This window comes from Chlamydotis macqueenii, chromosome Z (genome assembly GCF_036417535.1).
Source record: "Chlamydotis macqueenii isolate bChlMac1 chromosome Z, bChlMac1.mat, whole genome shotgun sequence".
Classification (NCBI taxonomy): domain Eukaryota; kingdom Metazoa; phylum Chordata; class Aves; order Otidiformes; family Otididae; genus Chlamydotis; species Chlamydotis macqueenii.
Window position 1 is genome coordinate 948,775 of NC_141593.1, and position 24,859 is coordinate 973,633.

The window sequence follows — 24,859 nt, forward strand, 5'->3', positions numbered from 1 at the left end:
GGACCGAGCTGAAGCCAACTCCACTCGGGATGCAGCGACAACAAGTTTACTATCATTGCCCTTTCCCGGGAAAGACAGATGTGCACCAGTTTCCTTCCGGGCATATGGATTTCGGAAGGGTTGTGCTGAAGTAGCTTTCCAGTGGGGAATCGTGGAATGGGAGATCACGGACAGCCCATGGATTTAAGCCAGGCAAAGCCGCTGCTATTTTGACAGGCCTGCGCCAGCTGCTGAAATCACAGCAATCCCCTCACAATGCCGGGTGAAGCCGATCTACAAAATTAAATGCCTTTAAGAGTAAAGATCGGCGCAAAGTCAGACCTTGATGACTGCTGACAGAGCTCCTCCTGCCAGCAAGCCTGTCTTTGCCATGATTATTTCTGTTACAGCAATAAATATTAACCGAGTGTATAACTGTGGAGTATTTCTTCCTTTTAAAGAAAATCCGCATTTTCACTTTTCCTTGCAGCGTGGCTGAGGTGTTAATAAAGAAAGGAAATCCCCTAGAAACCATTTATCTTCCTAACTTCGTAGGACTGACTGGTAATCTGGGGGAAATACTTTGAATGAGAATCAAAGGGCAAATTCTGAAGTTTAATTTGAAATTAAATGTAAAGGAAGGAAAAAAAAACAAACACCAAAGAAACCACCTTGCCAACTAAGCCCCATCTTTCTTTAATTTCAAGGTATTGTTTCCATTTTTGTCATTTGTTAGTTCTCTATTTTATTTAAAAATAAACGTAGTTTCACAATGAGAATGAAATTGCGTTGTTAATCAAAATGTTCCCACCTGTATGCTGTTTCTTTCAAAGCAAAATGTGATTAAAATCAACGATGGCTGATTTTTTAATCAAAGCTGGGCTAGAAAGTAACTTGCCAGAGCAGGGATGTGCCTGTAGAGACGTATCCCAACTGTCGCAGACAGCCCCCGTTACGATATTCCACGCCATTCTCCACCAGAGTGGGCTTAAAATCAAGAGATTCCTGTTGAACACGAGATTTTTAAAAAGCAGTAAGCTGGAATTGTCACAGTCAACTTTGGAAATGAATGGGGGAAAAAGGAAATTAAACATATCTAACAGGACAACAGAAAGATAGCCTGGAGGGGGCTCAGTTTCCAGAGCCGCCGGCTGCTGTAGGACCTTTCGCCCTGGATGAATTGGGTGGGTCTGTTTGGTTTAAGTCTGAAATTGGTTTAGGAAACATGTGGAAAAACAACAGATTTCCCACTGATTTATTTATTGTATGTTTTGCAACATGTAAGCTCCACGGTTTGCACTGGAAGCCATAACGTTTGGTAGGAAAAGGATCTTTACTTTTTCATTTATCCACCAGAAATCAACGATGTAAAGATAAAAATTCCCTTCTCCACGTCAGACCATGTATCTGAAAACATCCCTTTCTAGTTTTCTTCCTGCTAGACGAAACAACTTGTCAGCTCTGGTATTTTTCAGAATTTATTCTCTCCCATGGAGGCCCATTTTTCTTGAAGCGCCTGAAAACGGGGAGCATGTTCCCGGAGGGTTTAGCTGTGCCAAAGAGGACACCGAACCCCTCTGGCTGCTTCTGCAGCACCGTGACGTTGCTGGCTCACTTCCAGCTCGTGATCATCTATTGCTCCAGATCTATTTCTGCCGAAGGAACCACTTCCAAGCCAGCTGTTCCCTGTCCGATTATTCCTGCCCGGGTGGGTGACCCCGCCCTTGTCCTTTCTGTGCTACATCCGATTTTTCAGCCTTTTCCTCCAAATCCTCAAGGTTGTTTGGAAACTCCGTCCCTACCCCAGTCCTAGCCCTTGCCACCTCCACGTGCTCTCCAGATTTAAATTCTCTACTATTACTGAAATGAAAACTCACGAGAGGTGGCTGCAGAGGCCCAGGTGACGGGCGGGTGACTGTCCCTAGGCCAGGGATCGTTACCCATGGGCAGTGGGGATGAACCTACTGTGGAACGCGGGGAGATGTTAAAATCCTTATCATATGATATTTATTGCTTCTTTCCCCACAAGGCCTGTTACCCGTCACAGAGGGAAATGAGATTAAAGTGAAACCACTTCTCCCTGACAAACCTACGCTGGCTGGTATTCATCTCTGTATTTTCTTCTTAGTCGCTTACAAACGATTTCCCAGTTACTTATTCCATGGTCTCTTTGATGTTGTTTTTCATGAACTGAAGTTAATTGGCTTGCAATTTTCAAGCCCTTCCCTTTTTTTTTTTTTTTTTCAATAGAGCCTATATTTCCCATTTGCAGCACCTTGCCTCCCTCCCAAAACTCTCATTGTGAACAGCTCCAAGACCGCTGGAAACATTTTTAAAGTCCGTTGGGACAAAGCCTGTCACAGAAGGGTCATTTGAGAACCATCAGTTTATAAAACCTCAGCGTAACCTGTCCTGTCCTCATTCTCCCGTTGACTCTAATCCTTTATCCCTGCACCAGCTGCCGATTGCACCAGACATTCTGGTGACCGGCCGTGCAGCAGGGACAGAAAATCAGTCTCCTGTGGCTGGCATGTGAGGATGACGCAGAACCACCCTGCACAGTACATGATCTTTTCAGAATCATTTGGATCTTTGAAAAGACTCATGTAAAAATAACAGGAAGGAAAGTTTACAGTCAGCAGAGATAGCTTTTTAGCTAAAAACATTGAAATAATCTTTTATGGAGACCACAAAATTATCAAAAAGTGAAGTCTGAAGAACTCAAAACTCAAATACTTTCAGTTCCTCTTTGAATACTCCAGCTGGGTTCACACTCAGTTCTTGTCCCAGTTGTAAAAAAAAAAAAATATTTTTCCCAGCAACAAATACTCACATTTTCTCATTTTTACAGCAGGGAAATTGTTCCTGCACGGAGTTGAATGAGGAAAGCAAGGACTCTATGTGGCTCTCCATCCCATGCCAGTTTAGACCTTGCCATAGCACTAGACATAGAATTTCGATTTCTACCATACTTCAGTACTCTGCCGAGCAGGTACTACAGGTAACGCCGCGCTGACCCCGAAGCTGCGACTGCAGCAATTTCAAGCCGTGATCACGCTCTGCTCTGCTCCATTAACCCCGATCTGCTGGGAGGGGAATTTTGGCCACACCAACCGGTGTTCCCCACTTGCTGACTTGGTGACCAAAGACAGCCAGGTAGGAGGTGTGCGATGGAACCCTGCAAGATGCCTGGTTAGCTTTTCTGGGATATTTCGTTCTAAGTTGCAAGGTACGGCTAAAGCAACTCAAAGACGTTTTGGTCTCTGGATCTGGTCTCACCAGCAGGGAGATGTTGGCACCTAAAACCAGGTGAGGCTCCGGGGCTGTGTCCAGCAAAGGACTTAAACCAGTAGCTCTAGAGGGACAGGAATACTGGCAGGACTGGGTTCCAGCAAACTGGGGCAGGAGGACAGAGTACTCTCTGTAAAACCTGGAGCATGCGGGGAGAAGCAGAAGTCTGCAGAGGAGAGCACTGGCAGATCAGCTCTTGAAGCAAGGAGGCAGGGAAGGACCACAGGCAGTTTTTCAGAAATAAGGGCAGTTTTAACGGCTGGATCCACCAAACTGTGTAAATCGGCTGGCGGGGCAGCCCTAAGATACACCATCCGTATTCATTATGATCTTCTCATGCTGGGATTATTCACCCTTCCTTCACGCTGTGTTCCCTTCTTGTGGTTTCTCTTTGCTCTTTCAAGATTGAAAGAAAGGAGAATAACATCTCTACTCGCCCACGGGAATGGAGAGAGGAGAGCAGCTGATCTTCTCTCCCCCTCCCTTCCGCTGTGTGGGTCAGGGGTAAAAATGATCATTTGTCTGACGGCGCCCGGCTCAGACGTGGTCAGAGAGGGACTCTGATCTTTGCACTTCTACACTTAAACCACAACGACCAAGCACGACCTGTGCACGCAGCTGATACCAGCTGATACCAGCCAAGCTGATACCACCAGCCAAGGCCAAACACAGATCTGTCCCATCAGCTGCCTCCTTTATTCACTCAGAGAGTTCGCAGATCTCTTTTCAGCTCCTAATATTTGAAGGCTGACCAGCTGCTCCTGGGCTCCAACTTAAAAATTCTCAGCCCTCACATGAAGTTCAGAGTTGATTAAACACTAAGAATTACTCATCTCCAAATCATGTGCCAACACTGGAAGCTTGCAGCTTGCTGCCATGCAATTCCGCAGGGAGATAACACGACCGCAACAGAAACATGTGCTTTATTACAGATAACCCTGAAACATGCTGATAGCCAGCGCTGCTTACAGCTGCACGACAAAACGTCAGCAGAACTCACGCTGCAGAACTCAGTGCGAGCACAAATTCAAATTAATCAGGAAGGTGAGAGATGAGAGCCAAGATGTGAGGTTGCTTTTTTTTGGGGGGAAAACCACACATTCCTGCCACAGCTGCGGCTCTGCGCACGCGGTGCCGGCTGGCAGGTACTGGCTGTGACACACAACTGAAGGAAAAGATTTCTTTTTAATTTGTGTGTTTAACGCACGGTAGTATAAGTTCTGAGCTTGCTACTCACGCAAAGCATGGAGGCATGTTTGTGTGACTCTCCTGTTCCTGACTCAGCCAGTCATGTGGATCTGAGCAAACAGCAAATCCTTAAAAAAAAAAAACAATAAAAGTACCCAAAAGACACATAAAACAGGAGTCATTATTTCCTTCAGCAAGTATTTTGAAGACTGCCAGAAGGCCCTGGCAGGAAGGATTAGAAGGCAGCATGACTGGAGGAACCTGAGGTAATCTAGAGTGTGACCAGTGAGGAAATCCCCGGGGAATTCAGAACCAAAGAGAAACTGGCAACTTCTCAGAGCCCCAGCCTGGGAAGCCCAGGGCATCTGTGCCGGAGCAGAAGGGCTTTTGATCCTGCAGGAGGAAGGGACCTGGTGTGCCCAAGGGCTGGCTCATGCCGCCACCACAATCCCACACAAAAGGAACAGGCAGCCACTGCAGGAAAAGTTCTGTCTTTTATGAGGGGTGGGGGGTGACTTTGTTTCCCTTAAATTGAGTTAATTTTTCTTCTAGAAGAAGAAGTAAAAGGTTTATTTTGTACAAAGAAAAGGAGGAATTGTTCATCAGTTGATACCAATCAACTTCTTGTACTTCCTCAAAGAGCAGAAAGGCCCTGCTGTCCTTGCTGGATTTTCCCACCACAGATTTTGCTCTTGAAAGACGGCTCTGGTTTGCCCAGTTGCTTCAACTCATCGCATGGTGCTGTCCTACCCCTGACTCACCCCCAGCCCTTCCCTCTTGCAGCTGAGCTGGGGCAGATCAAGGCCGAGGAGCCAGGTCACCCCCGATTAGGGTTTAGCTACACGAGCTGTATCTTTGTGCTGATCTGTCTGAACGGGGAGAGGAAGGAGAGGTGACTCCATCCCTTTCTGTGGCTGGCTGCACTTCGTTTAAAGCGGTTTGAAACCCTGGCCCACATGTAAAGCTCTGACTTTTGTGCGGTTTTTGACACCTGAGTGTCCAATGAAGGATTTTCTTGGAAAGCTCTTTGGCTGTTCCTTAGAGAGAGGTTTCAGGAAGGAGAATCCAAACCAACAAACCCAGGACAGACCATATGCTACACCTCTCCTATAAATATTCCCCCGGTGAGGAAACTCTGGAGAACAGAGCAGCGACCAGGAACCCCTTTGGCATTTAAGTTAAAGAGAAGCTGTTTTTTTTTTTGTCTAATGTTAATGTAGAATAAGCCCAAAGTCACAAGACATCCGTCATGCCCTTGGTGTAAAATTAGGTTTTTCAGAAGTAAGTATTTTCAAAGCTGGTGGAAAGACTTCACAAAAAACCCCCCAAACCATTAATAGGAGGATTGGAGGATCCACACATCCCCAATTTTTTAAAGATTTCAAACAGATGGAAGTACTGCACATTTGTATACTGTCTGTATTTAGTTATTACACACAAAATTGATCTGGTTTTGTGTAAGTGTTAAGACTAAGGCAACATTTCCCATTAAACTCCACATAAACTGGGCCAAACCATAATATACCAAGAAATTCGGCCCTCCCAACATGTAAACACAAGAGTTTTCAGGGGGCAAAGCCACAGTTCCCAGCGGTGAAGTTGTTTCCCTGTCCCAAACATCTCAAAGATTAACTCACAACAGGATGACAGCGTTAAATCTCTACTGAAATAAACTCAAGAGAGTCCAGTTCAAGCACTACCGTGGTGGTGTAACACATAGTCCGGTGTTTAAATGCTGCGTATCATCGCTTGCTTTAATCATGCAAGAACCCAGTGACTGATACGTGGAGTAACTGCACTGCAGATTTCAGCTGGATGAGAACAAGCTTTACAGTCAGCTTTGCACATCGACCTTTCTTGCTTTGGATCATGTTTTCAACTTGTTATCAGCCGAGTCCTCATTATCTAAAAGAAAGCAAAGATCCTGGCAGTATCCGTGTTCCTGGACTTGAAAGCTTCAGCGGCAGCTTTTTCCTGTGACTCTTTTGGGAGCGATGCACTTCAAGCAACTGCTGATGCACAGCCAATGATTTTTTTTTCCCAATTTTCCTCCACCCCGGGCAGCTCCGCACATGGTTTTTTTTTGGCAGACAGGTGCCACGGGAGACCTCTACCAGGAGCAGGGAGCTGCGGGGTTCACACAGCGACCACCAGCCTGCAGGCACAGGGAACCCGTTTTCACCATTAACCTCGGATTTTCCTTTCATGCGATTAACTCACAACATTTCACCCTCCGTGCCTCTGCTCCCCTCCAGGCGTCACCACCACTGCACGGCCAGGTAACGTGACACTAACGAGGGGCACCGGCTCCCGTGGGGCCCTGCCCGGTGCTCCGTCCCCCTCGGGGGACCTGCCCAGCACCCACAGGGCTTTCCCGCGGTGGCTGCGGGCCGGGAGCAGTGGCACAGCGGGGCCGCGGCCAAAGCCTCAGCCCCCCTCCCCCGGCCGCCATAACGGCCCGCTCCCACACTGCGCATGCGCAGCACGGCGCGCCCGCTCCCGCTCTTCCCTTCTGCGCTTCCGCCAGGGGCACCTGCGCGTCCCCGGCGTCATGACGTCATTTTTTTTGCCATGGCAACGGGCGGCGCGTCCCGGCCCGCTGGCAGGGCCGCGGCGATGGAGGCCCAGCGGCGGCAGCAGGGATGGCACCGGGAGGTGCCCGGGCCCGTCCCGCACTCCTATGCGCTGGTGAGGGGCTGCGGGTGGAGTCCGCTCCGCTGCTGGGCCGTGCGGGGTCCTTGGGGCGGGCGCCCCGGGCCGGTGCCGCTCGGGGCAGGGCCCTCCGAGAGGAGCGGGGCGGGGTTCCGGGGTTCCCTTGGGAGTACAGGGTAAGATTAGGGCAGGTGCCGGCAGCTGAAGCCATTTCATGCTCTTGCACTGGTGTGCTATTCAAGGCAGGGCTTGGGATTTACCCCTAATTACCCTGAACTGTCGTTATTTACTGTTTACGCTGAGGGTGGTGGAACACTGTCCCAGGTTGCCCAGAGAGGTGGTGGATGCCCCATCCCTGGAAACGTTCCAGGCCAGGTTGGCCGGGGCTCTGAGCAACCTGATCTGGTTGGAGATGTCCCTGCTCCTGGCAGGGGGGTTGGACTGGGTGGCCTTTAACGGTCCCTTCCAGCCCAAACCATTCCATGATTCTATGATTCATTTGATGTTATGTACTTATTTGGTCATGAATACAACTCAAAAAAACCCCAAACCCAGAATAACTGATTATATTTTCACCACTGACATACTCTTTCTCTTACAGACAGCCAAGCCTCCCAAAACAGAGACAAATGACGACTTTGTCTTGGCCTGCAGACAGAAAGAAAAGGAACTCCTTGAATATGCTGATTTCGCAAAGCTCTACAGCCGGTATTGCAACATCTATGAGTGGCAACAACGCAGTGAACAAAAGTGTCTGTACAGCAGTGTGCAGAGAAAGGTGGCTGCGACAATGCAGGAGTATCTGGAAGAGACGGAGGAGAGAAGAGAGAGGTAGCAAACAACTAGCTGTTACCAATACCTGCCCTACTATTTTCATCTTAACTGTATGCTTAGAGGAATGATTACGGAAAAAAACACTCAGTACAGCTACGACTAGGACTAGTCACTGAGCCAATCGCTAGAGAAATGTGTTCAAAGACAGTAACTAGTACAGTTTAGCTGTCATTTAGAGCCTTGTTTACCAAATGCAAGATAAAAGTAGTATTATAGCACTTTCATTGCTTGATTTTTAAAGAGAACGAAGAGTACTTTGATAAAAGTGTCAGAAGCTCTAATTGTTGGGTGTAAAGGAAGGTTTTATTGCCACCTCATTAAGTTAATTTCCAGGTCCCACAAGTAATGCTTTGCAGTACAGGTAATTGAAAAAAATGCAAATTTTTCAGAAGTCTTTCAAAAATGATAAAGATGAGGCATATTGCTGTCTTGTAAAGCACAGAACTGCCCTGTGCTGATCTTAGAAAAAATCATATGGTTTAATTTCTCATATGTTAAGTGATTTTGGCACTGTGAAGGTCGTCAGTTTGGTATGCCAGTCTGATGTTTCTTCATAGGACAGGAATTGTACACCAGTTGCACAGAATCACTGAGGCTGGAAGGGACCTCCTGAGATAATCTAGTCCAGCCCCCTGCCCCTACAGCAGGTTGCCCAGGGCTGTGTCCACTTGGGTTTTGCTTATTTCCACGCATGGAGACTCGTCACCTCTGTGGGCAACCTGTTTCAGTATTTGACCACGTCAGAGGGAAACAAACAAACCCCCCCCCCCCCGAAAAGGTGTTTTCTTGTGTTCAGGTGGCACTTCACATGTTTTAATTTGTGCCTGTTGCCTCTTGTCCTGTCACTGGGCACTACTGAGAAGAAGCTGTCTCCCTTTTCTGCATTTCCTCCCTTCAGGTATTTATAGACATTGATAAGATCCCCCTGAGCCTTCTCTTCTCCAGGCTGAACAGTCCCGGCTGTCTCAGGAGAGAGGAATCTTTAGCAGAGATTCTCCTTACAGGAGAGATGCTCCAGTCCCTTAATCATCTTAGTGGCCCTTCACTGGGCTCGCTTCAATAAGTCTGTCTCTTTCTGATACTGGGGAGCCCCGAACTGGACCCAGCACCCCGGATGAGGTCTCACCAGTGCCGAGAGGAAGGATCTCCTCCCTTGATCTGCCTACAGTGCTCTTCCTCATGCAGCCCAAGATGCTGTTGGCCTTTTTTGCCACAAGGGTGCATTGCTGCCTGATGATCAGCTTGTTGTCTGCCAACCCGTACCAATGCAGGAGGCTGTTCCTTCCCAGGTGCAGAATTTTTGTTGAAGTTCATGGGGTTTCTTCTTATTTAGCTGCTTCAGATCCCCGTGCTGTCTTTGCAGGGAGACTCGGCTCAGTATGCGGTGAAGAGACTGCAGTTCAGTTTCCAGAATTCCAGGTCTTCAGCTTTGCTGCTGTAATCCCCAGCAGCAGTGCCAGTGTAGGTCTATAGTGCTACGGCTCAAGCAGTAGCACAGCCATCCCACTGCATAAAAGTGAAAATTGTTTCCCAGAGGCTGCTGTGGCATTCAGGCTGGAATTCGTTTCTGGATTTCTAAGCCACAGGTTTCTTCCTGCTAGGATTAATAGAGAGGTAAATGGTGGTTTGTTTAAAACTGGCCAATTTGACATAATTTTCTCATCAAAGATCTTTCAGGATGAAGTGGTTTATAGAGTGATGCTAAAATAACAAAAGGTAGTTTGGGAGAAGATAATTATTGATGCGTAGAGAAGAGTGGTAAATACCAGGGAGGGATTATGCTGAAGGATAACAATAGTACAAGATCTAATTGGTATCAGCTGGTGACAAGTATAGTCTGGAATTTAGAAGAATTTATTTAATGGAGGAGAAGATGTAAAGCAGCATTGCAAATGGGTTTGTAAGGTAAGGACGTTAAATTGTGCCAGGACAGAATCACTCCTGTTGTGCTGTAAGATCCCTTCTACGGGCAAAACAAGACTGTGATCCCCAAGTTTGGGAATTTGACATTCCCGTGGATGTTCCCTTCTTTGGTGTTTGCAAGAAGTGTTGAAAGGAGCCCTGCACCCATTTTGCCCCCATAACAAACAAACTAAAACTTTATCATTCAACAGAAGGATTGTTTTAGCTTTGATTTAAATGTTTTCATTACAGGCTCCGTAAGCTGCTGCAGGCAGAGGAAAGTAGGTACTTTGCTGAGATGGAGGCACTGGAAGAAACAGCAGAGGAGAAGGAAGCAAGGATGAGGGAGCGAGCAAAATTGCTGAGCGAGAAGAGAGAAAAAGAAAGACAGCAACTGGTGACTGAAAAACGAGAGCAGCAATTCAGGTATAGCCATAAAAATATCTTATAAAAGAGAATTTGCCTGAAGTAAATACAAAAAGGCAATTTAACAAGAAGGTGACACTAATAAACTGAGGAAGGAAAGCTGAATGTGATTTAACTGATAAAAAAAATAAAATAAGGTGGTTTAGATAGAGGTGTATGAACTTTGCCAGAGGCTGAGAGGCCTCAGCTATGTTGCATGCAGTGGAGCAGAGTATAGTCTTTTTTTAACTTCTGATGAAGGAGTGCAGCTTCTAAAGACTAGAGATCTAAACTTGTGATGCTGTACTGCTCAGTAAGGTGTGTGAGAAAAAAATTCATTAACAGAGATGAAGGCAACAAGTACAGAGAACTGTCTTGTCTCTATTGTTTGATTTAAGCATTGAGATACCATGAAAACATTCTTACAACTGCAGTGCCAAAATCCTTATTCTGTGTGAGCATCTCTGCACTTCCACCTGCCACATCAGCTGTTTTTGTAATTTCTTGTTCTGGCATACAGTTCTGTTTCAGCTCTATTATTGGAGTGAAAAGAGTTCATGGAAGGTTAATTTGGCTTAAATACTTCTGCTTAAGCTAACACATCGCAGGTCCTCAAAAAGTTAAGCTTGTCCAAAAAGACAATTTTTTTATTTATTGCATTATTTTCAAGAGCACCAGCCGAAGCTAAGGTTTTAATGCAACCTGAAGTTCTGTGCCAAATCTTCCTGGATGCTGAGCTTGGCACCGTCTTTTGAAGTCATTAAGATTTGCAAGTGCTTATCAGGCCCTGAGGCCTCGGCATGAAATCTGACTTTTTCAATTCTTGGAAATCTTGTTTTCTGAGGAAGGGATGAAAATAATATTAATGTAATTTAATTATAATAACTTGAAGTGTCTCTTCCCAGTCTCCCACAGTGCTATGGAAATCCACAACACCTGCTTCTCAGTGTGCAGATGCTGGGGAGAAAAATCAACACTCGCTTTCACTTGTGCATAAACTCCAATTAACTAATTTCACAGATAAATGTTGGCTTCTTAAAAGTGGGGCTTATTGCCTGCGGCAGGTGTTAAGGCAGTCTATGCACTGCCAAATTCACATGCTGTCTTTGAAATATGGTCCTCACAATTTACAATTCCTAGTTTGTTCTCTACCCATCACACAAAGTGGTTGAAATTAAGGTTTAAAATTGTATAGTGGAGACATTGCTGGAGTGCCTTTTCTTTTGAACTTGTAGCTTGCTATTTAGGCACCTAAAAGTAGGTGTTTAAGGGCTGGTATCTTTATATTCACTGAGAATATGAAATCGTGTTCTACTCAGTAGATCTTCATGGAGATCAGGACAGTTAAAGGAACCTGATCTCACCCTAAAGCAGGCATATAGTGGTCTGCCACCTGAACTGCACCCTAGCCTCCACTGCCTGCCTTGATTAGGTTCCCATTGACAGAATGGGAATTTAGCTCACATGTAGACTCCTGGTTTAGATGCCTAATTTCAGATATTTTAATTGCAAAATGAATCCCACCACTGAATCTCATCGTACTTGGACTTTCATGCTGCAGTTGTCTGTCTTAGAATCATAGAATCATAGAATCACATGGTTGGATGGGACCTATAAGATCATCTAGTCCAACCGTCTTCCCACTACCATTGCTGCCACAGCTACTAAACCATATCCTGTAGCTTCTCATCAAGCCGCCTCTTGAACACTGCCAGGGACGGTGACTCCACCACCTCCCTGGGCAGGCCGTTCCAGTGCCTGACCACTCTTTGAGAGAAAAAGTTTTTCCTCAAGTCCAATCTAAACCTCCTCTGGTACAACTTGTGGCTATTTCCTCGGGTCCTGCTTGTTGCCTGGAAGAAGAGGCCAAACCCCTGCTCATCACAACCTGCCTTCAGGAAGCTATAGAGTGCAATGAGGTCTCCCCTGAGCCTCCTCTTCTCCAGACTAAACAATCCCAACTCTCTCAGCCGCTCCTCATAAGACTTGTGCTCCAGACCCCTCACCAGCTTTGTTGCCCTTCTCTGGACACGTTCCAGGGCTTCAATGTCTTTCTTGCAGTGAGGGGCCCAAAACTGAACACAGTACTCGAGGTGCAGCCTCACCAGTGCCGAATACAGGGGGATGATTACCTCCCTGCTCTTGCTGGCCACACTATTTCTAATGCAGGCCAGGATGCCGTTGGCCCTCTTGGCCACCTGGGCACACTGTCGGCTCATGTTCAGCTGAGCATCAACCAACACCCCCAGGTCCCTTTCCTCTTCACAGTCCTCCAGCCACTCAGCTCCGAGCCTATAGCGCTGCATGGGGTTATTGTGGCCAAAGTGCAGGACCCGACACTTGGCCTTGTTGAACCTCATGCCATTCAGCTCAGCCCAGTGATCCAGCCTATCCAGATCCCTCTGAAGGGCCTCCCTACCCTCAGGCAGATCAACACCGCCACCCAACTTGGTGTCATCTGCAAACTTACTGAGGGTACACTCAATCCCCTCGTCTAGGTCATCAATAAAGATATTGAACAAGATGGGCCCAAGTACCGTCTTAATGTCTCGGGTCCTTTTTTCCCAGTACAACCCTACTGATATATGGTTCGCTCGCTCTCATGGGATTGTTTTCATTGTCCTTCTACCTTTTCCAGTCTGCTCTTGGATCTAGACAATATTCACAACACATAGTATCCCAACTAAAAAGTGTGGCCAGGTGGGATTCTGCTGGCTGCAGTATTTCAGAGGATTTAGAGGCAGCTAAATCATCTTTCTTCACAGCTGCTGTCAGTATCTTTGAGTATCTTTGGAAATGAATCTTCATTCCACAATGTACAGAGTCCTTCTCTTTGACTGTCCTGATGTGATGGAAATATATTTCCATAGTGTGATTCTCCCTCTGTTCCTCTAGCTCTGGCTCTTTCTACTTTTAAAATAAGGACTCTATAAAAAACCAGCTTTATTAACACCAGCTGACAACAGTTCAACTGTCTGTTAAAATCTCCTTCAAAAGCCAAATATCTTTCTTCAGGTATATGCTTAGAAATATTTTAAAGTTTTGTTTTTTTTTTTTTCTCTGTCCTTTACCAGTGAGCAAGGAAATATCTACTGTGGTGATGAATTCTGATGAGTTTAGTAACTCCTAATATCTGAATCTGAATCTGTCTTGCACACCCCACTTTGGGGACCTTTGCTCTTGGGCATGCCCAGAGGAGCCCCGGGAGGTCATTTCGGTAGCAGGTGGATATACACACGATTTTCTGTTTCCCTTTGTGAGTTTACAACTATTTTGAATGTCTTTCTCAAACCTAATACAGACTATGTTTCTCTTAACTTGAAGCAGGGCACTCCACTCTTTTGCAGGCATAGATCCTCAGGCTCCTGTACCTTTTTCCAGAGTACTGAAAGGCAGCTCTTTTATCAGTCACATGGGCTGGGTTTGGAGCTGTAGCCTCAGTATTTACATTTAACAGCTTCTCAATAGTGATGTTAGCCGGGAAGAGTCGTTCGTCGAAAGGTGACAGAGAGCGCAGTCCTTGGACCAGCGGAGTCCCGCTGGAATTAATCTTCAGTGTTGTGAAGGGCTACAACTTGTATGAAAAGATCTTAATCCAGTTTTAGCCCGAGGGCATGTTCAGCATTGGTATCTTTAAAGAAAATTGCAATGTCTTAAAATTTGCATAAAGCACATATTACATCCTTTCTCTTGTGGTAATATCAGAAGCATCCATACAGAGAACGTTGTCACAGCAACTTTGTTCCGCAGCCATAAAATGAATAAATAACTGGGAGGATGGGGAATAAATGCAGTTTCCATCTTTGGGAAGTGGCTACATACAAGCAGAACTTTAATGTTAAGAAGCTTAGGATAGCAAAGTGAGGAAGAAAAACAGCCATCTGGGGGAGCAGATGTTTATAGGTTGCTGTAAAAGCTGCTTTGAAGGAATTATTTTGATGAAATCAAGAAAATAACCCTGTAATTGCTATTAAAATTCTAACAATGCCAAACTTTTATTTAACTTCTCTTCCCCTCTGAGAATTCAATTAAATTCAGATTAGTTTATAATCATGAAAAAGAATAACAAATTCTTTATTCCTTCACTGCTGAGAGAACTTTGAACCCGTCGTGTTAAGGTAATACAGTTATTTCTTATGGTATAAGATTTCAAATCTTAATAGTGGCACGTTTCCCTCAGAACATTGAGAAATATGGCGGTTTTTAATGAATACTAATTAGTACTGTAGGCTCTAATCACCGCTAACTCCTACCCAGGACTTGGAAGACAGATCCCAGTGTTAAAATGTAAGAAAACCAGCAGTGGTGTAGTGTGTTTGAGCTGCTTGAAGGCGGGGGCACCTCTTGGAGCGTGCCAGGGCTCACAGCATGCACATCCCTGGGCTGCTCTCTGCTTTTGTTGTTGGGATAACCAATGGTCAGAAGGTTCCTGTCTTGTACGAGGGGGAAAGCAGCCATCCCTTTTCACTAGCCTGCGCTGGCACCTGCTCCTTTGTTCCTGTATTTTCTCACCTTTCTCCTGGGAAGACCTGAGCTGAGGGTGGTTCCTCATTCCAGGGTCAGTTTAGAGGACACAAGCCCACCTCTCAGGGAAGAAACCAACATTTGCTAGAGGATGTGGCGTGTCCTAGGATTGAAGAGAGAGAAGTACTAAGTGTAAGTTTTATCTTATGGAGACTTGATGTTGCTGAAAGGGGACATGGCAGATTACTGTTGTTTCTTCTCAGTCAGGAGCAGTTAAGAGGTTAGAAATGCCTTCTGGATATCAAGCAAAATGAGAATTTTGTTTTTATGGCATGGCTCTCCCTTTTATTGTTTGTGTATAGTGCTTGGCACCTTTCACCACTGCCTCCATGGCGTTAGGTGCTTTACAAACAGAGGATGAAGAGAGAGATGCCCTTACAGCTGAAATACGAGGCAGCAAACAGTGAATGCTGACGGGAAGAAAATGTGGCGAGACCTCCGCTGCTGCATGAAGTTACAGGTCAAGCCTTGTATTCTTCGGCTGTATCTCACTCCTGCAGCACCAGGGGAGAGTGAAGCGTAGCAATCCTTCCCCTCCGCAGTCACAGCTCTGATTTTGCACCCCTCCACTGTCAGTTTGACTGGTTCGATGGCTCTCACTGAGAACAGGGTCAGGCTGGCTTTCGGCACTGTCACTTTTTCTGTCCGTCAGCAGCTTGTTCAGCCGGTTCTGAACTGGAGGAGAGCTATTCAGGGAAATGCTCTTTGCAGTGTATAAACCCTAAGTAATTCTTATTAGGCTGGCTCACCATGGAGTTTTATTAGCAAAGCTTTAGCAGATCTTGTAAGCCAACGCATAACTATTATACGCTGGTAGCTGCCTCCACCACATATTAACGATACCAGGAGCTGTGCTCATCCTGTCCTTGTTAGCAGGAGGTGAGTGGAAGGTGATGAAGGGGCAGTGTCAAGTAAAGAAGCCATTATGCTAGAGCATAATCTTGCCAGTTTTAGGGCAGAAATGAGTTCTAGACAAGCAGTCGCATGCTGTGTTGCTAACCTGCTTCCTTGTTTGCCTCACTGCCAGTGGATATAGTGATTGACCTCAGGGAGAGGCCAAATTTGCATCATTTCTGTAGCCTCTATGGAGGTATGAACCCATGGCCCCAGAGAGAGAATAATATTCCTATTCATACTGTGCCTGAAACCCAGGTCAGAGAATACAGAGGTGGGTTTCGATGGAGACAGCAACTATATTGGACTTAGGAATCATTTAGAAAAGTGAAGTCTTTGCAAAGACAGATCGTTAACAGGGCCACAGAACATGACAAAGCAAACTATCAAGTACCTACTTGTAGTTCTGGCAAACTTAAATCTTAGGCAATGGAATTAATTCAGCTTTTGTTTCACTGCTGTAGTTATGAAAATTAAATTACTAACCTGATGTGGAGAATGATAGCACTATGAGATAGTTGCTTGATGAATATTTAATATTTTTGCTACACAGGATTGTCAGCTAAACGTTGTGTAAAGTATTCCACATTGTACAGGTAACTACTGCTGTCATGCAGTGGTTGCAGATTCATTCAGTGCTATCTTATGATGTCTGCTATGAATTCCTAAACAGCGCTGCAATAATCTGTAGAAGATGGTTTCATTCAGCATGAAATCGTGAGATATCTTCACAGCATTCATGTATGTCTATCACACATCCTTCAAGCTTACAGATCCTTAACACTTGTAGATCTTCACTACTGTCTGCTAGTTTCACGTTTTAATTTTATTAAAATCTGTACCCTGGTTATAGAACAGAATTAAAATGCTTGTATATTGTTCAAATTAAATATCGTTTGATAGCTTGTGTTGATCTCAATAGTGCTTTGTTTGCAAAAATAAAAGCAGAATCTGTAAACAGCTGTGTTCTTCAACTGAAGATAAACTGCTTATATTCATCTCAGTTGCAGTGAGCAAAGGAAAATCGAAAGCTGCATTACTTGTTTGACTTTCTAGCTTCCCCAGACTTTTATTGCAACTTTTTTGCATTGTCCTGCAAAACTTAATTTAAAAAAATAATAAACTACTAGTGATTCGTGTTCAACTGTGTAACCTAAATTTCTGCTTTCAGAGTATTTTTTGAGGATGAATGAGCTTTCAGGTGGCTAGTAAACATATTCTAAGTCTTCACTTGAATAAAGAGCAACATACATGTTTGAACAAGTGTAGTGAGCATGTGTTTTATATGTTAAAAAAATTATATATTAAAAAACTGCACACAATGCATGTTCCAACAACATATATAAAATACACATTGTATATACATAATATTTATCTATTGCGCATGCCTATATATAATATTTACAAATGCAAATATAGGACCTGGTTTTCAACTGATTAATGTCAAAACCTCCATGAAATCAGGCTCTCTGTGATTCCTTAGGTCTCACAATTTGACATCCTGAGCTGTAGTCCTCCAAGTAGTTACGAGCTGGGAGCCTCCATCCATCACACACCTTCAGACTTGCTTAGTATTTTCAGACTTTTTTTTTTTTTTAACTTTTCTTTCTCCTTTCAGAGACCAATGTGAGGAGCTTCGTATACAGCAGATAAAGAAGCATCAGAAGGAATTGCGTGAGGACCGGCTGGCCCAGCTAGCTGTGAAGGAGGAATTGAAAAAGCAAGAGAAGGAGGAGGAGCAGATCTTTGCAGAGCTTTGGAACGAGGATAGGTTGGCTAAGGAGAAGCGAGAGGTGATGGAGATGCAGAAAGCAGCAGAACGGAATCGGGAAATGCGGAATGTGCTCAGTGCCCAGGTAGCAGTGCACAGTGCTCACAAAGAGGAGGCGAAGAGGCTGAAGGAAGAAGAGGCTCGATTGTTGGTAATTTCCATATCATTCTCAATTCAGGGTTGTATCTAAGGCCCTCTTAATGACAGGCTTACTAGACATTTAGATTAATCCATACCTTATTTGTATCTTCACTGATTCCATTAGTATCTGAGACTGCCCTATTATGCTAAGCCTCTTTTCTAGAGCTGTGGCAAATGCATTCCTGTTTACAGAGGAAAATACATCTTTTGAAACTTAGCATTGTAAAGGGTTTTGGCATTCAAAGCCTCTCAGAGCCTTTGTGGGAAATGGAAATGTTTTAAAGCTTTTGCCAGACAGCCTTGCAACTTTCTGATTTCCAGTTTCGTGGGAGATAGCTAGTGAGTCTTGTGTCACAGCATAACACCAGATCTCAGGCCATGATACATATGTTTGATCATCATCGTAAGTGCACTAGGAGGAAGCAGCAAGAGTGTGCTGCTCCCAGAAGGGAAAGGCGAGCCAGGAGCCGAGGGTGACGGCAGGGCAGGCAAGTACAGTGTCCTCCCCAACCAGAGTCCCACAGTGCCCAAACGAAGGGAGCAAAGCAGGTCTGCTGACAGTAACCAGGGTCATCTAACAGTCCACACTGCTCGGCAGCGCTGTAGTGATGAAGTCAAGATAAACCCAGCAAGTCAAGTCAGCAGGTCTAGGTCAGGATCGTCCTCAGGCACAGGCGGACCTGCAGCGTAGCTCACGTAGGAACCAAGGGTGAGAGACTGAGCCTAACTGCAGCTCCCAAGGGACTCCTCTCAGCGCTTTCTCACAGCACTCTTTCCCAGATTTCTCATCCAAGGCTCACGTCGGGGCTGGCTGCGAGCACAGGCAGCCAAGCCCCAAGGGAGAGGCGGCAGAGCCTGTCGGTGCACTCAGGACCCTGACAAATACATGAGGAGACACTTTTATATGAAAAATCCCAAGTGTGTATGCCCCACTGTATGACTGAATTTCAGAATCTACATCCATTTTTTTTTAAGTTTTGGTTTTTTTTTTAAACAAATTGGCAAGCAGTGCCTAAGTGTGTTCACCTATTAACTCTGGCTGCTGTTGGGCATCACGTTGCTGGAGGCATTTGGCTACCTTGGCCTAACTGTTCTGACTGCTACCCTTTTTTTTTCTCTCTATCTCTTCACAGTGTAGGCTTGCTGTATTTCTGATAGCTTTAGTGGGGCTTGCTAGTTCACAGTATTCCATGCTGACTTTGTGAGTTACGGGAAACTATTTAGTTCAGACTCAAGTCTTCATTTTGCAGCTATTTACACGTAACAATTGAATGATCACTCAGGGTACTCTGTTAGGCACTGGAAGCTGATGTTGGCAAGATATATACTCCACTGCTTTTTAAAAATAATGACAATAATGACTCTAAAGCTCTGAAAATTCTGGCAGTAAAACAGTAGAGTCCTTATTCCAAGATAGACTGTAATGTTCCACTTATTTTAAAACAAACAGAATAAATTTATTTTCTTGTAACAGCTTTTAAGGCATTGACAAACCTCCCAGGCAAAGACCACTTCTACTTAACTGGCTTTTTCAGAAAAATACTATTAGAATAGAAGACTTTGTAGCTTCCCCTGAAGACAGCTGCCTTGGGCTCTGTCAAGGAGATAAATTTCTGGTAAAGTGGCTTAGTCTCTGAAAAAAAGCTTTCTTCAAAGAGTCCATAAAGGAGAGTTTCTGTATTGAAAATGGGATGTAATCGTTTTTCAGCAGCAGAGGGATGTGACAGATGGCCTCATTACAAGTATCTCAGTGCAGAGTTGGTAGCCTCTAATGATCTGAGGTTTCAGCTGGGTGAAGGATGCAATATGGACAGCTAAGTGTCTCTGGGTATAATTGTTTGTTCTGGTTGTTGCAATGGAAATAGTTATTTTGGGGGTTGGTAACAATTTCTGCATACATTTGCAATGTTGTGTTACCCCATTGTATAAACTTTCATAGAATAAGCACCATGGATCCCATGCTGTTTATGACAAACCTGATGATGCATTTTAGAAGATTTAGACACATTACAAAAAGAGACATTTGATTTAAAAACAGGTTAACAAAAAACTGCACCTTCAAGACAGCTGAAGCATTGTTTCTGAGGTAACTTAATGATGGTCACATACTATTTTATGACTATGAGTGCAATTGTGCTTGTAAACTTATTCAAATGTAGGATGTTCAGGAATTATGCTAAGTTACTTCATTGATGCTACTTTGGGATTTTTTGGGGGGGCTAAATAATCTTGAATATACATATACCTGTTTGATCTTGAATATATATTTGCTATTTTTCATTGTTTCTTTCTTAAGAACTCAGCTTTATTGTCCATTTTTCTATTCTTTCCAATACAAAGTGGAATGGTTTGAAACCATGGAAATTCAGTAACTGCCTATCAGAATATAAGGATCCAATTACTTGCTTTGTGCAACCTTATGTCCAGTAGAGATGCAGTGCTCTGAACATCCAGCACAGACACAGGACAGATAATATATGCAGAAACAGGAGGAACACGTGGGTCTGTTATCAGTTAGTGGTTATGGACACGTGTGAAGACTTGGATACAGATACTGCGTGCTTCCATGATATCATTTTCTCTAAAGAGACGACTCTGTCTATCTGCTTCAAATACTTGGAGTACATCAGGTATTCCACTGTTTTGGAACTGAAATGCATGTGATAATTAAAGAGAAAAATCCTAAATTCTAATGAATGATATGCCAAAACGTTCATCCTTTAACAGGTCTAATGGATGACACTAATTCTCTAATGCCAGCAAGAAAGGCTTTAAGTATTTATCTTTGCTCTTCAATGTTCCAGTTACCTAATTCTAGCCATTTACTTAGTTTGAAGTCATGCAGTGATTTTACAAGCTCGCTGTTTTTACCATTGTAGGAAGAAGATCAGCAACTGCTTAAGCTAGAAAATGAACAACTTCAGATGGAGAAACTACAGAAACAGAAGGAATGCAGGGATACGTTGCTCAGTGCAGCACAGGACAAGAAGAATCGTCTTAATGAAGAAAAACAAGTTGAACTTGCCCTAGAGATGAAGATGTTAGAAAAATCTCTTCAGGAACCCCAGGATGACACAGAGGAGAAAACAAAAAGAAAAGTAAGGGCTAGAGGTGTTCATTGTGAAGTTGTGGAGCAATACTTCATCTAGACTAATTTTGTGGCCCTTAGTGAACTGCACAGTATAATGAGATCAGACACAAGCCCTTTTCTCTGAACAAGTCGATTCTTTTGTTGCATAGCCTGTTGCCTCTCTTCCTGCCAGTGCTCTGCTTCTCTGAAGAAGCCCATTATCTGTCAAAACCACAGCGAGTACTTTACAGCATGCTTTGCGATCAGTAAGGCTAGCAGGCTAGACAAAAGAAGGGGGCTCTCGGGAAATCCTGGAATCTTGTCCCTCCATGCTGATTTCACTGTGTGTAAGTCACCTGAACTTTTTCAGCCTTGTACTGCATGGACATAACAGAGGTTAGAAAAATATTTTTTTGTTTCATGGACCTGAATATTTGTAACTGCAGGGGAAAGTCGATATTTAACTTATTCCAATTCATCAATACCAAGGTTTTAAATCTTTAATAACTGGATGTATAGATGCAAAACCTCACATTACATGTCTTGGAGATGCCATGAAACCATGGATGTGTCTGTCACTTTCTAAATTTAAAACAAGTAGATGCCCAACTTTAAGGTGAAAACAAGGCTCAAGGTAACCTTGCGAGAGAGCAGGGAGCTCCATTCATTACTCTGCTCATGGTATTTAAAAGCTCATGTAAGTTAGGAAAGTTGTATAAACTCCCTGTTAGACCTTAGCACAAAATCAGAGGAGGTTATATTTATTATTATTTATTATTATATTTATTGGATCCCAGGGCTTCTAATGCAGGTGATGGTGAAGCAGCCTGGTCAGGTAAGTTTGCAAAATGTCTGTGTTGTCTGAGCTGCTATAGGGGAAGGGATCACTTTAGATTTGTTCTGCTGTTATGCTGTTGTCCAGGCACTGTTGACTGGCCAGGAAAAAGATTCTGCACAGCTCCTTCCCACGGCAGGGTTTGGCATGGGGCTCTAGGCTCCCCGTTCCCACATTGGCTGTGAACCACCCCTTCTCTTCATGTTTTGAAAGGTTTTTTTGGACTCATTTACTCAGATCTGCAAAAGTCTCTGTCTTTGCAGCAGGAGCTGTTGAAGGAGCAACAGACTTACCTGGCACACCTGGCTCGACAGCTGGAGGAGGAGAAGCAGCGAGAAAAAGAAGAGAACAAGCTCCTTGATGAAGAGATGGTGAAGGTTTGGGCCAAGAAGGCTCAGCAAATGCGATTAGAAAAGGAGGCTAGACAGCAGCTACTGAAAGATGTCCTGACTACAAGACAACTGCAGGTTGAGGAGAAGCGTAAGTAATAGCAGCTCGCTGTCTGTGTGCCCAACCTACCACATGAATGCACGTCTTGGCAAGGGCAGAGGGAGTACAACACGCTGCTTTTGGGAAGACCATCTGGCCCAGCATGCACAGGCTGTACGGTTGAGTGGACAACAATGCTACTGTCTCTGAATCCACTTTGGAAACTTTACTCCTACAGGCATTCCTTATACTAATTTCCCATTGCTATCACCCGAGCAAAGCCTAGTAAAGAAAGGATTGCATAAGCAAGCAGTCATTATTATGAATTATATTAAGTTCTGAATGTGAACTATTTTCTGTTCTGAGTGGATGAAAACCAAATAAGCTGAGAATACACTTGCCATTGTTTGTGTGCCTCTTCAGAAGCAACAAAACTCAGGCTTGCTATTTAGGCTGCTTGGCTTGAATACAGTCTCACTGTCCCTTCAAGCTGTCGTCTTCTAAAAGTATCTTTGTTTTCTGCAGGGCAGAGAAATGCAAAGCAGCAGGAAGAACTCGCTCAAGAGGAGAAGTTATTAGCTGAAGCAATCACAGAATTCAAGCATATAGAAGAAGAAAAACATGCAAGGTATTTTTCTTGTATGCCATCAGTTCACTTTGTTGCAGATCAATCTTTTAAACTTTTAAGTAGGCTAATTCTTATTTTCAGATAACTCTAAGAGCACTGGGTCGGCCTGCTTCTGTTAAGAGAGGCTCTGCTCTGAACTGCTCAATAGCAGCCCTGTTCTATAGCAATTGGCAATCACCAAATAATACAAATAATCGTGTTTAAGAACATAGCCTTGTTTTGGTCTTTTTGGGCCATCATGTGACTCACATCCATCATGTTTATAAAAAACATCCCCTCATACTCTGAGCTGTCGTTAGGAGTGGCAGAGATCTGGGGAGGAGGGTTAATGAAAGGTTAGTTCGTTACTTACCTAGGAGAACTTGTGTGTTCAGGCTTATTGCTAAACTCCACCCATGCACATCCCTTAAACAATCATATAGTCAGCCACCAAAATACCAAACTACTGCACATAACGCAGCTGCACGGGGCTCTCCTTACCTTCAAGTTCCTCAGGGTGAGAGAACATAGTTACACGCAGTAGCTGAACTGTTCCTCTGGGTGTCATGCAAAGCCTAGGGCAAAGGGCCTGATTTCACTCATTCGATTTCCCTTCTGTGCTCCTGACTTATCTCCACACGTGTCCGTGGGAGGTAACAGAGATCTCCTTCCAGAGCCAATATCTGTTGTGTTCTCTGATGGCTTTATTGGCAACAATCTCCTGGGCATGGCAGAAATCTCACCCTTCTGAAGGAAACGTGCTGGGCTTCATTATGGATCTGCTTCACTTAGCAGATCAGCAGTGTCAGCAAGCGCTGCGTGGTTCAACTGTGTTGCGTTAGCGCACAAGTCTGGACTAGACTGTGGCATTTTAAGTGTCTGTGTGACTCCTGCTCCAGAAATGCCTGAACACGTAGGCAGACTTCCACTGCTGCTCCAGAAGGCAGTGAAAGTAACACATGAGTCTCAAGAACAGGTTCTTTAGTCTAAGGTTGAATGCTAACAGATTCAATCATCATAACAATAAAGTTGATTATTTTTTTTCCTCACACTTCATAAAAACGCTATTCATATGTCATTTCCAGAAAAGTACAGCAAGCAAAAGAATACCGAGAGCAACTCGAGGCTCAAGTTGCCTATCGACAACAGGCCCGTGATGCTGAGGCAGAAGAGAAGCAGCGAGAATACGAACGGGGTCTAGCAGCAGAGAGAGCTTACCAAGAAAAGATACAGGACATATTGTCACAGCCTCGTGAGCAACTAGCAAAAACCCACCCTTTCAGAAGAAAACTAATGTCTAACTCTGAAGAAAATCACTTACTATGATATTTCAGTTCACTCAGTTGCCTTTAAAAACATTTTCTAAAGGTGTTTATAACTGACTTGATTTAGCGGACTCCTCTCCACTGTGATGCTCAAAATATTTAACTAGATAATACAAGAAACATAGTATTTTAAGGGTTATTTTTTCCCCAGGCATTTTTTGGGTGAAATGGCAGATCTAAATCAGAGTGTTTGATATTTCAATACAAGAATACTGTATGTTCTCTGCAGTATAATAATGTATTATTATGACACGAATAATATGTAGGCATTCTTTAAAAACTGCACAAAGAACATCTGTAGAAGAGTTTTAGCAAAGTTTTATTAAAATGCCTTTCAAACTGTAAATACGTGCAAAATTTTTTTTTTATTTAGACAAAATGTACTTGGTGATTCTTCTTCATTTTCCTCGTTAAATATAAAACTATGAATCTATTTTACTGTGAGATGGCCAGTAAAGAGCTGATACTGCTTTCCAGATATTCTGGTAGCTGTTGAATGACCTGTGGAATATCATAGTCCCAAAGCTAATCTGAGACCTCTGCTTGGACAGAATTAACTGTGCAGGACTGAAGTTCTCATTTTCTTGCGTAAAGGGTTATTATTTATCATTTTGATGACAAGTCTGTCTTTTTAGACTGCCTTGGATTGCCACCAGTGTCCCAGTCTGAACACACAGAATGGGGGGACCAGAGCATCAACGACATTTTAAGAGAGCAATACGAGAAATGGCCAGATGTCAACAGGAAGGTCTCAGAAAAGTTTTGGCAGGGGGGAGAGGTGACACCTCCTCAGTAGCCTCTCAGCTCCCCATTTAAATGGCCAGATTGCCTTTACGCAGGAGGAGAAGGCTGTCACACCAGCAGGACGGGTGGGAGCAATCCAGCTTCCCACGGCATTGCCCTCGACCAGGTCCCTGCTATGTATTTCATTAGGTTTTTTTCTCTGTCCTTTTCGGAGGAGGGAAGCGAAGAATCCATTTACAACCTCATATCCTTTCTTCCTCATAGGCTT

The 24,859-nt window shown here is 44.2% G+C and overlaps 1 protein-coding gene across 3 annotated transcripts; it reads left to right on the forward strand.

Moving 5' to 3' along the window:
* The first annotated feature begins 7,052 nt into the window (after positions 1-7,052).
* On the forward strand, positions 7,053-24,141 carry CFAP53 (cilia and flagella associated protein 53). 3 transcript variants are annotated; one of them, XM_086770916.1, is made up of 8 exons: positions 7,053-7,146; positions 7,712-7,941; positions 10,099-10,272; positions 17,288-17,591; positions 20,461-20,679; positions 21,750-21,966; positions 22,441-22,543; positions 23,608-24,141. In XM_086770916.1, the coding sequence occupies exons 1-8, from the start codon at positions 7,075-7,077 to the stop codon at positions 23,846-23,848; spliced, it is 1,560 nt and encodes a 519-aa protein (XP_086627042.1). In that variant the 5' UTR covers positions 7,053-7,074; the 3' UTR covers positions 23,849-24,141. The 3 variants fall into 3 exon arrangements, with proteins under 3 accessions (XP_086627042.1, XP_086627043.1, XP_086627044.1); XM_086770917.1 differs by having other exon boundaries at positions 21,753-21,966; XM_086770918.1 differs by lacking the exon at positions 10,099-10,272.
* The last annotated feature ends 718 nt before the right edge of the window (positions 24,142-24,859 follow it).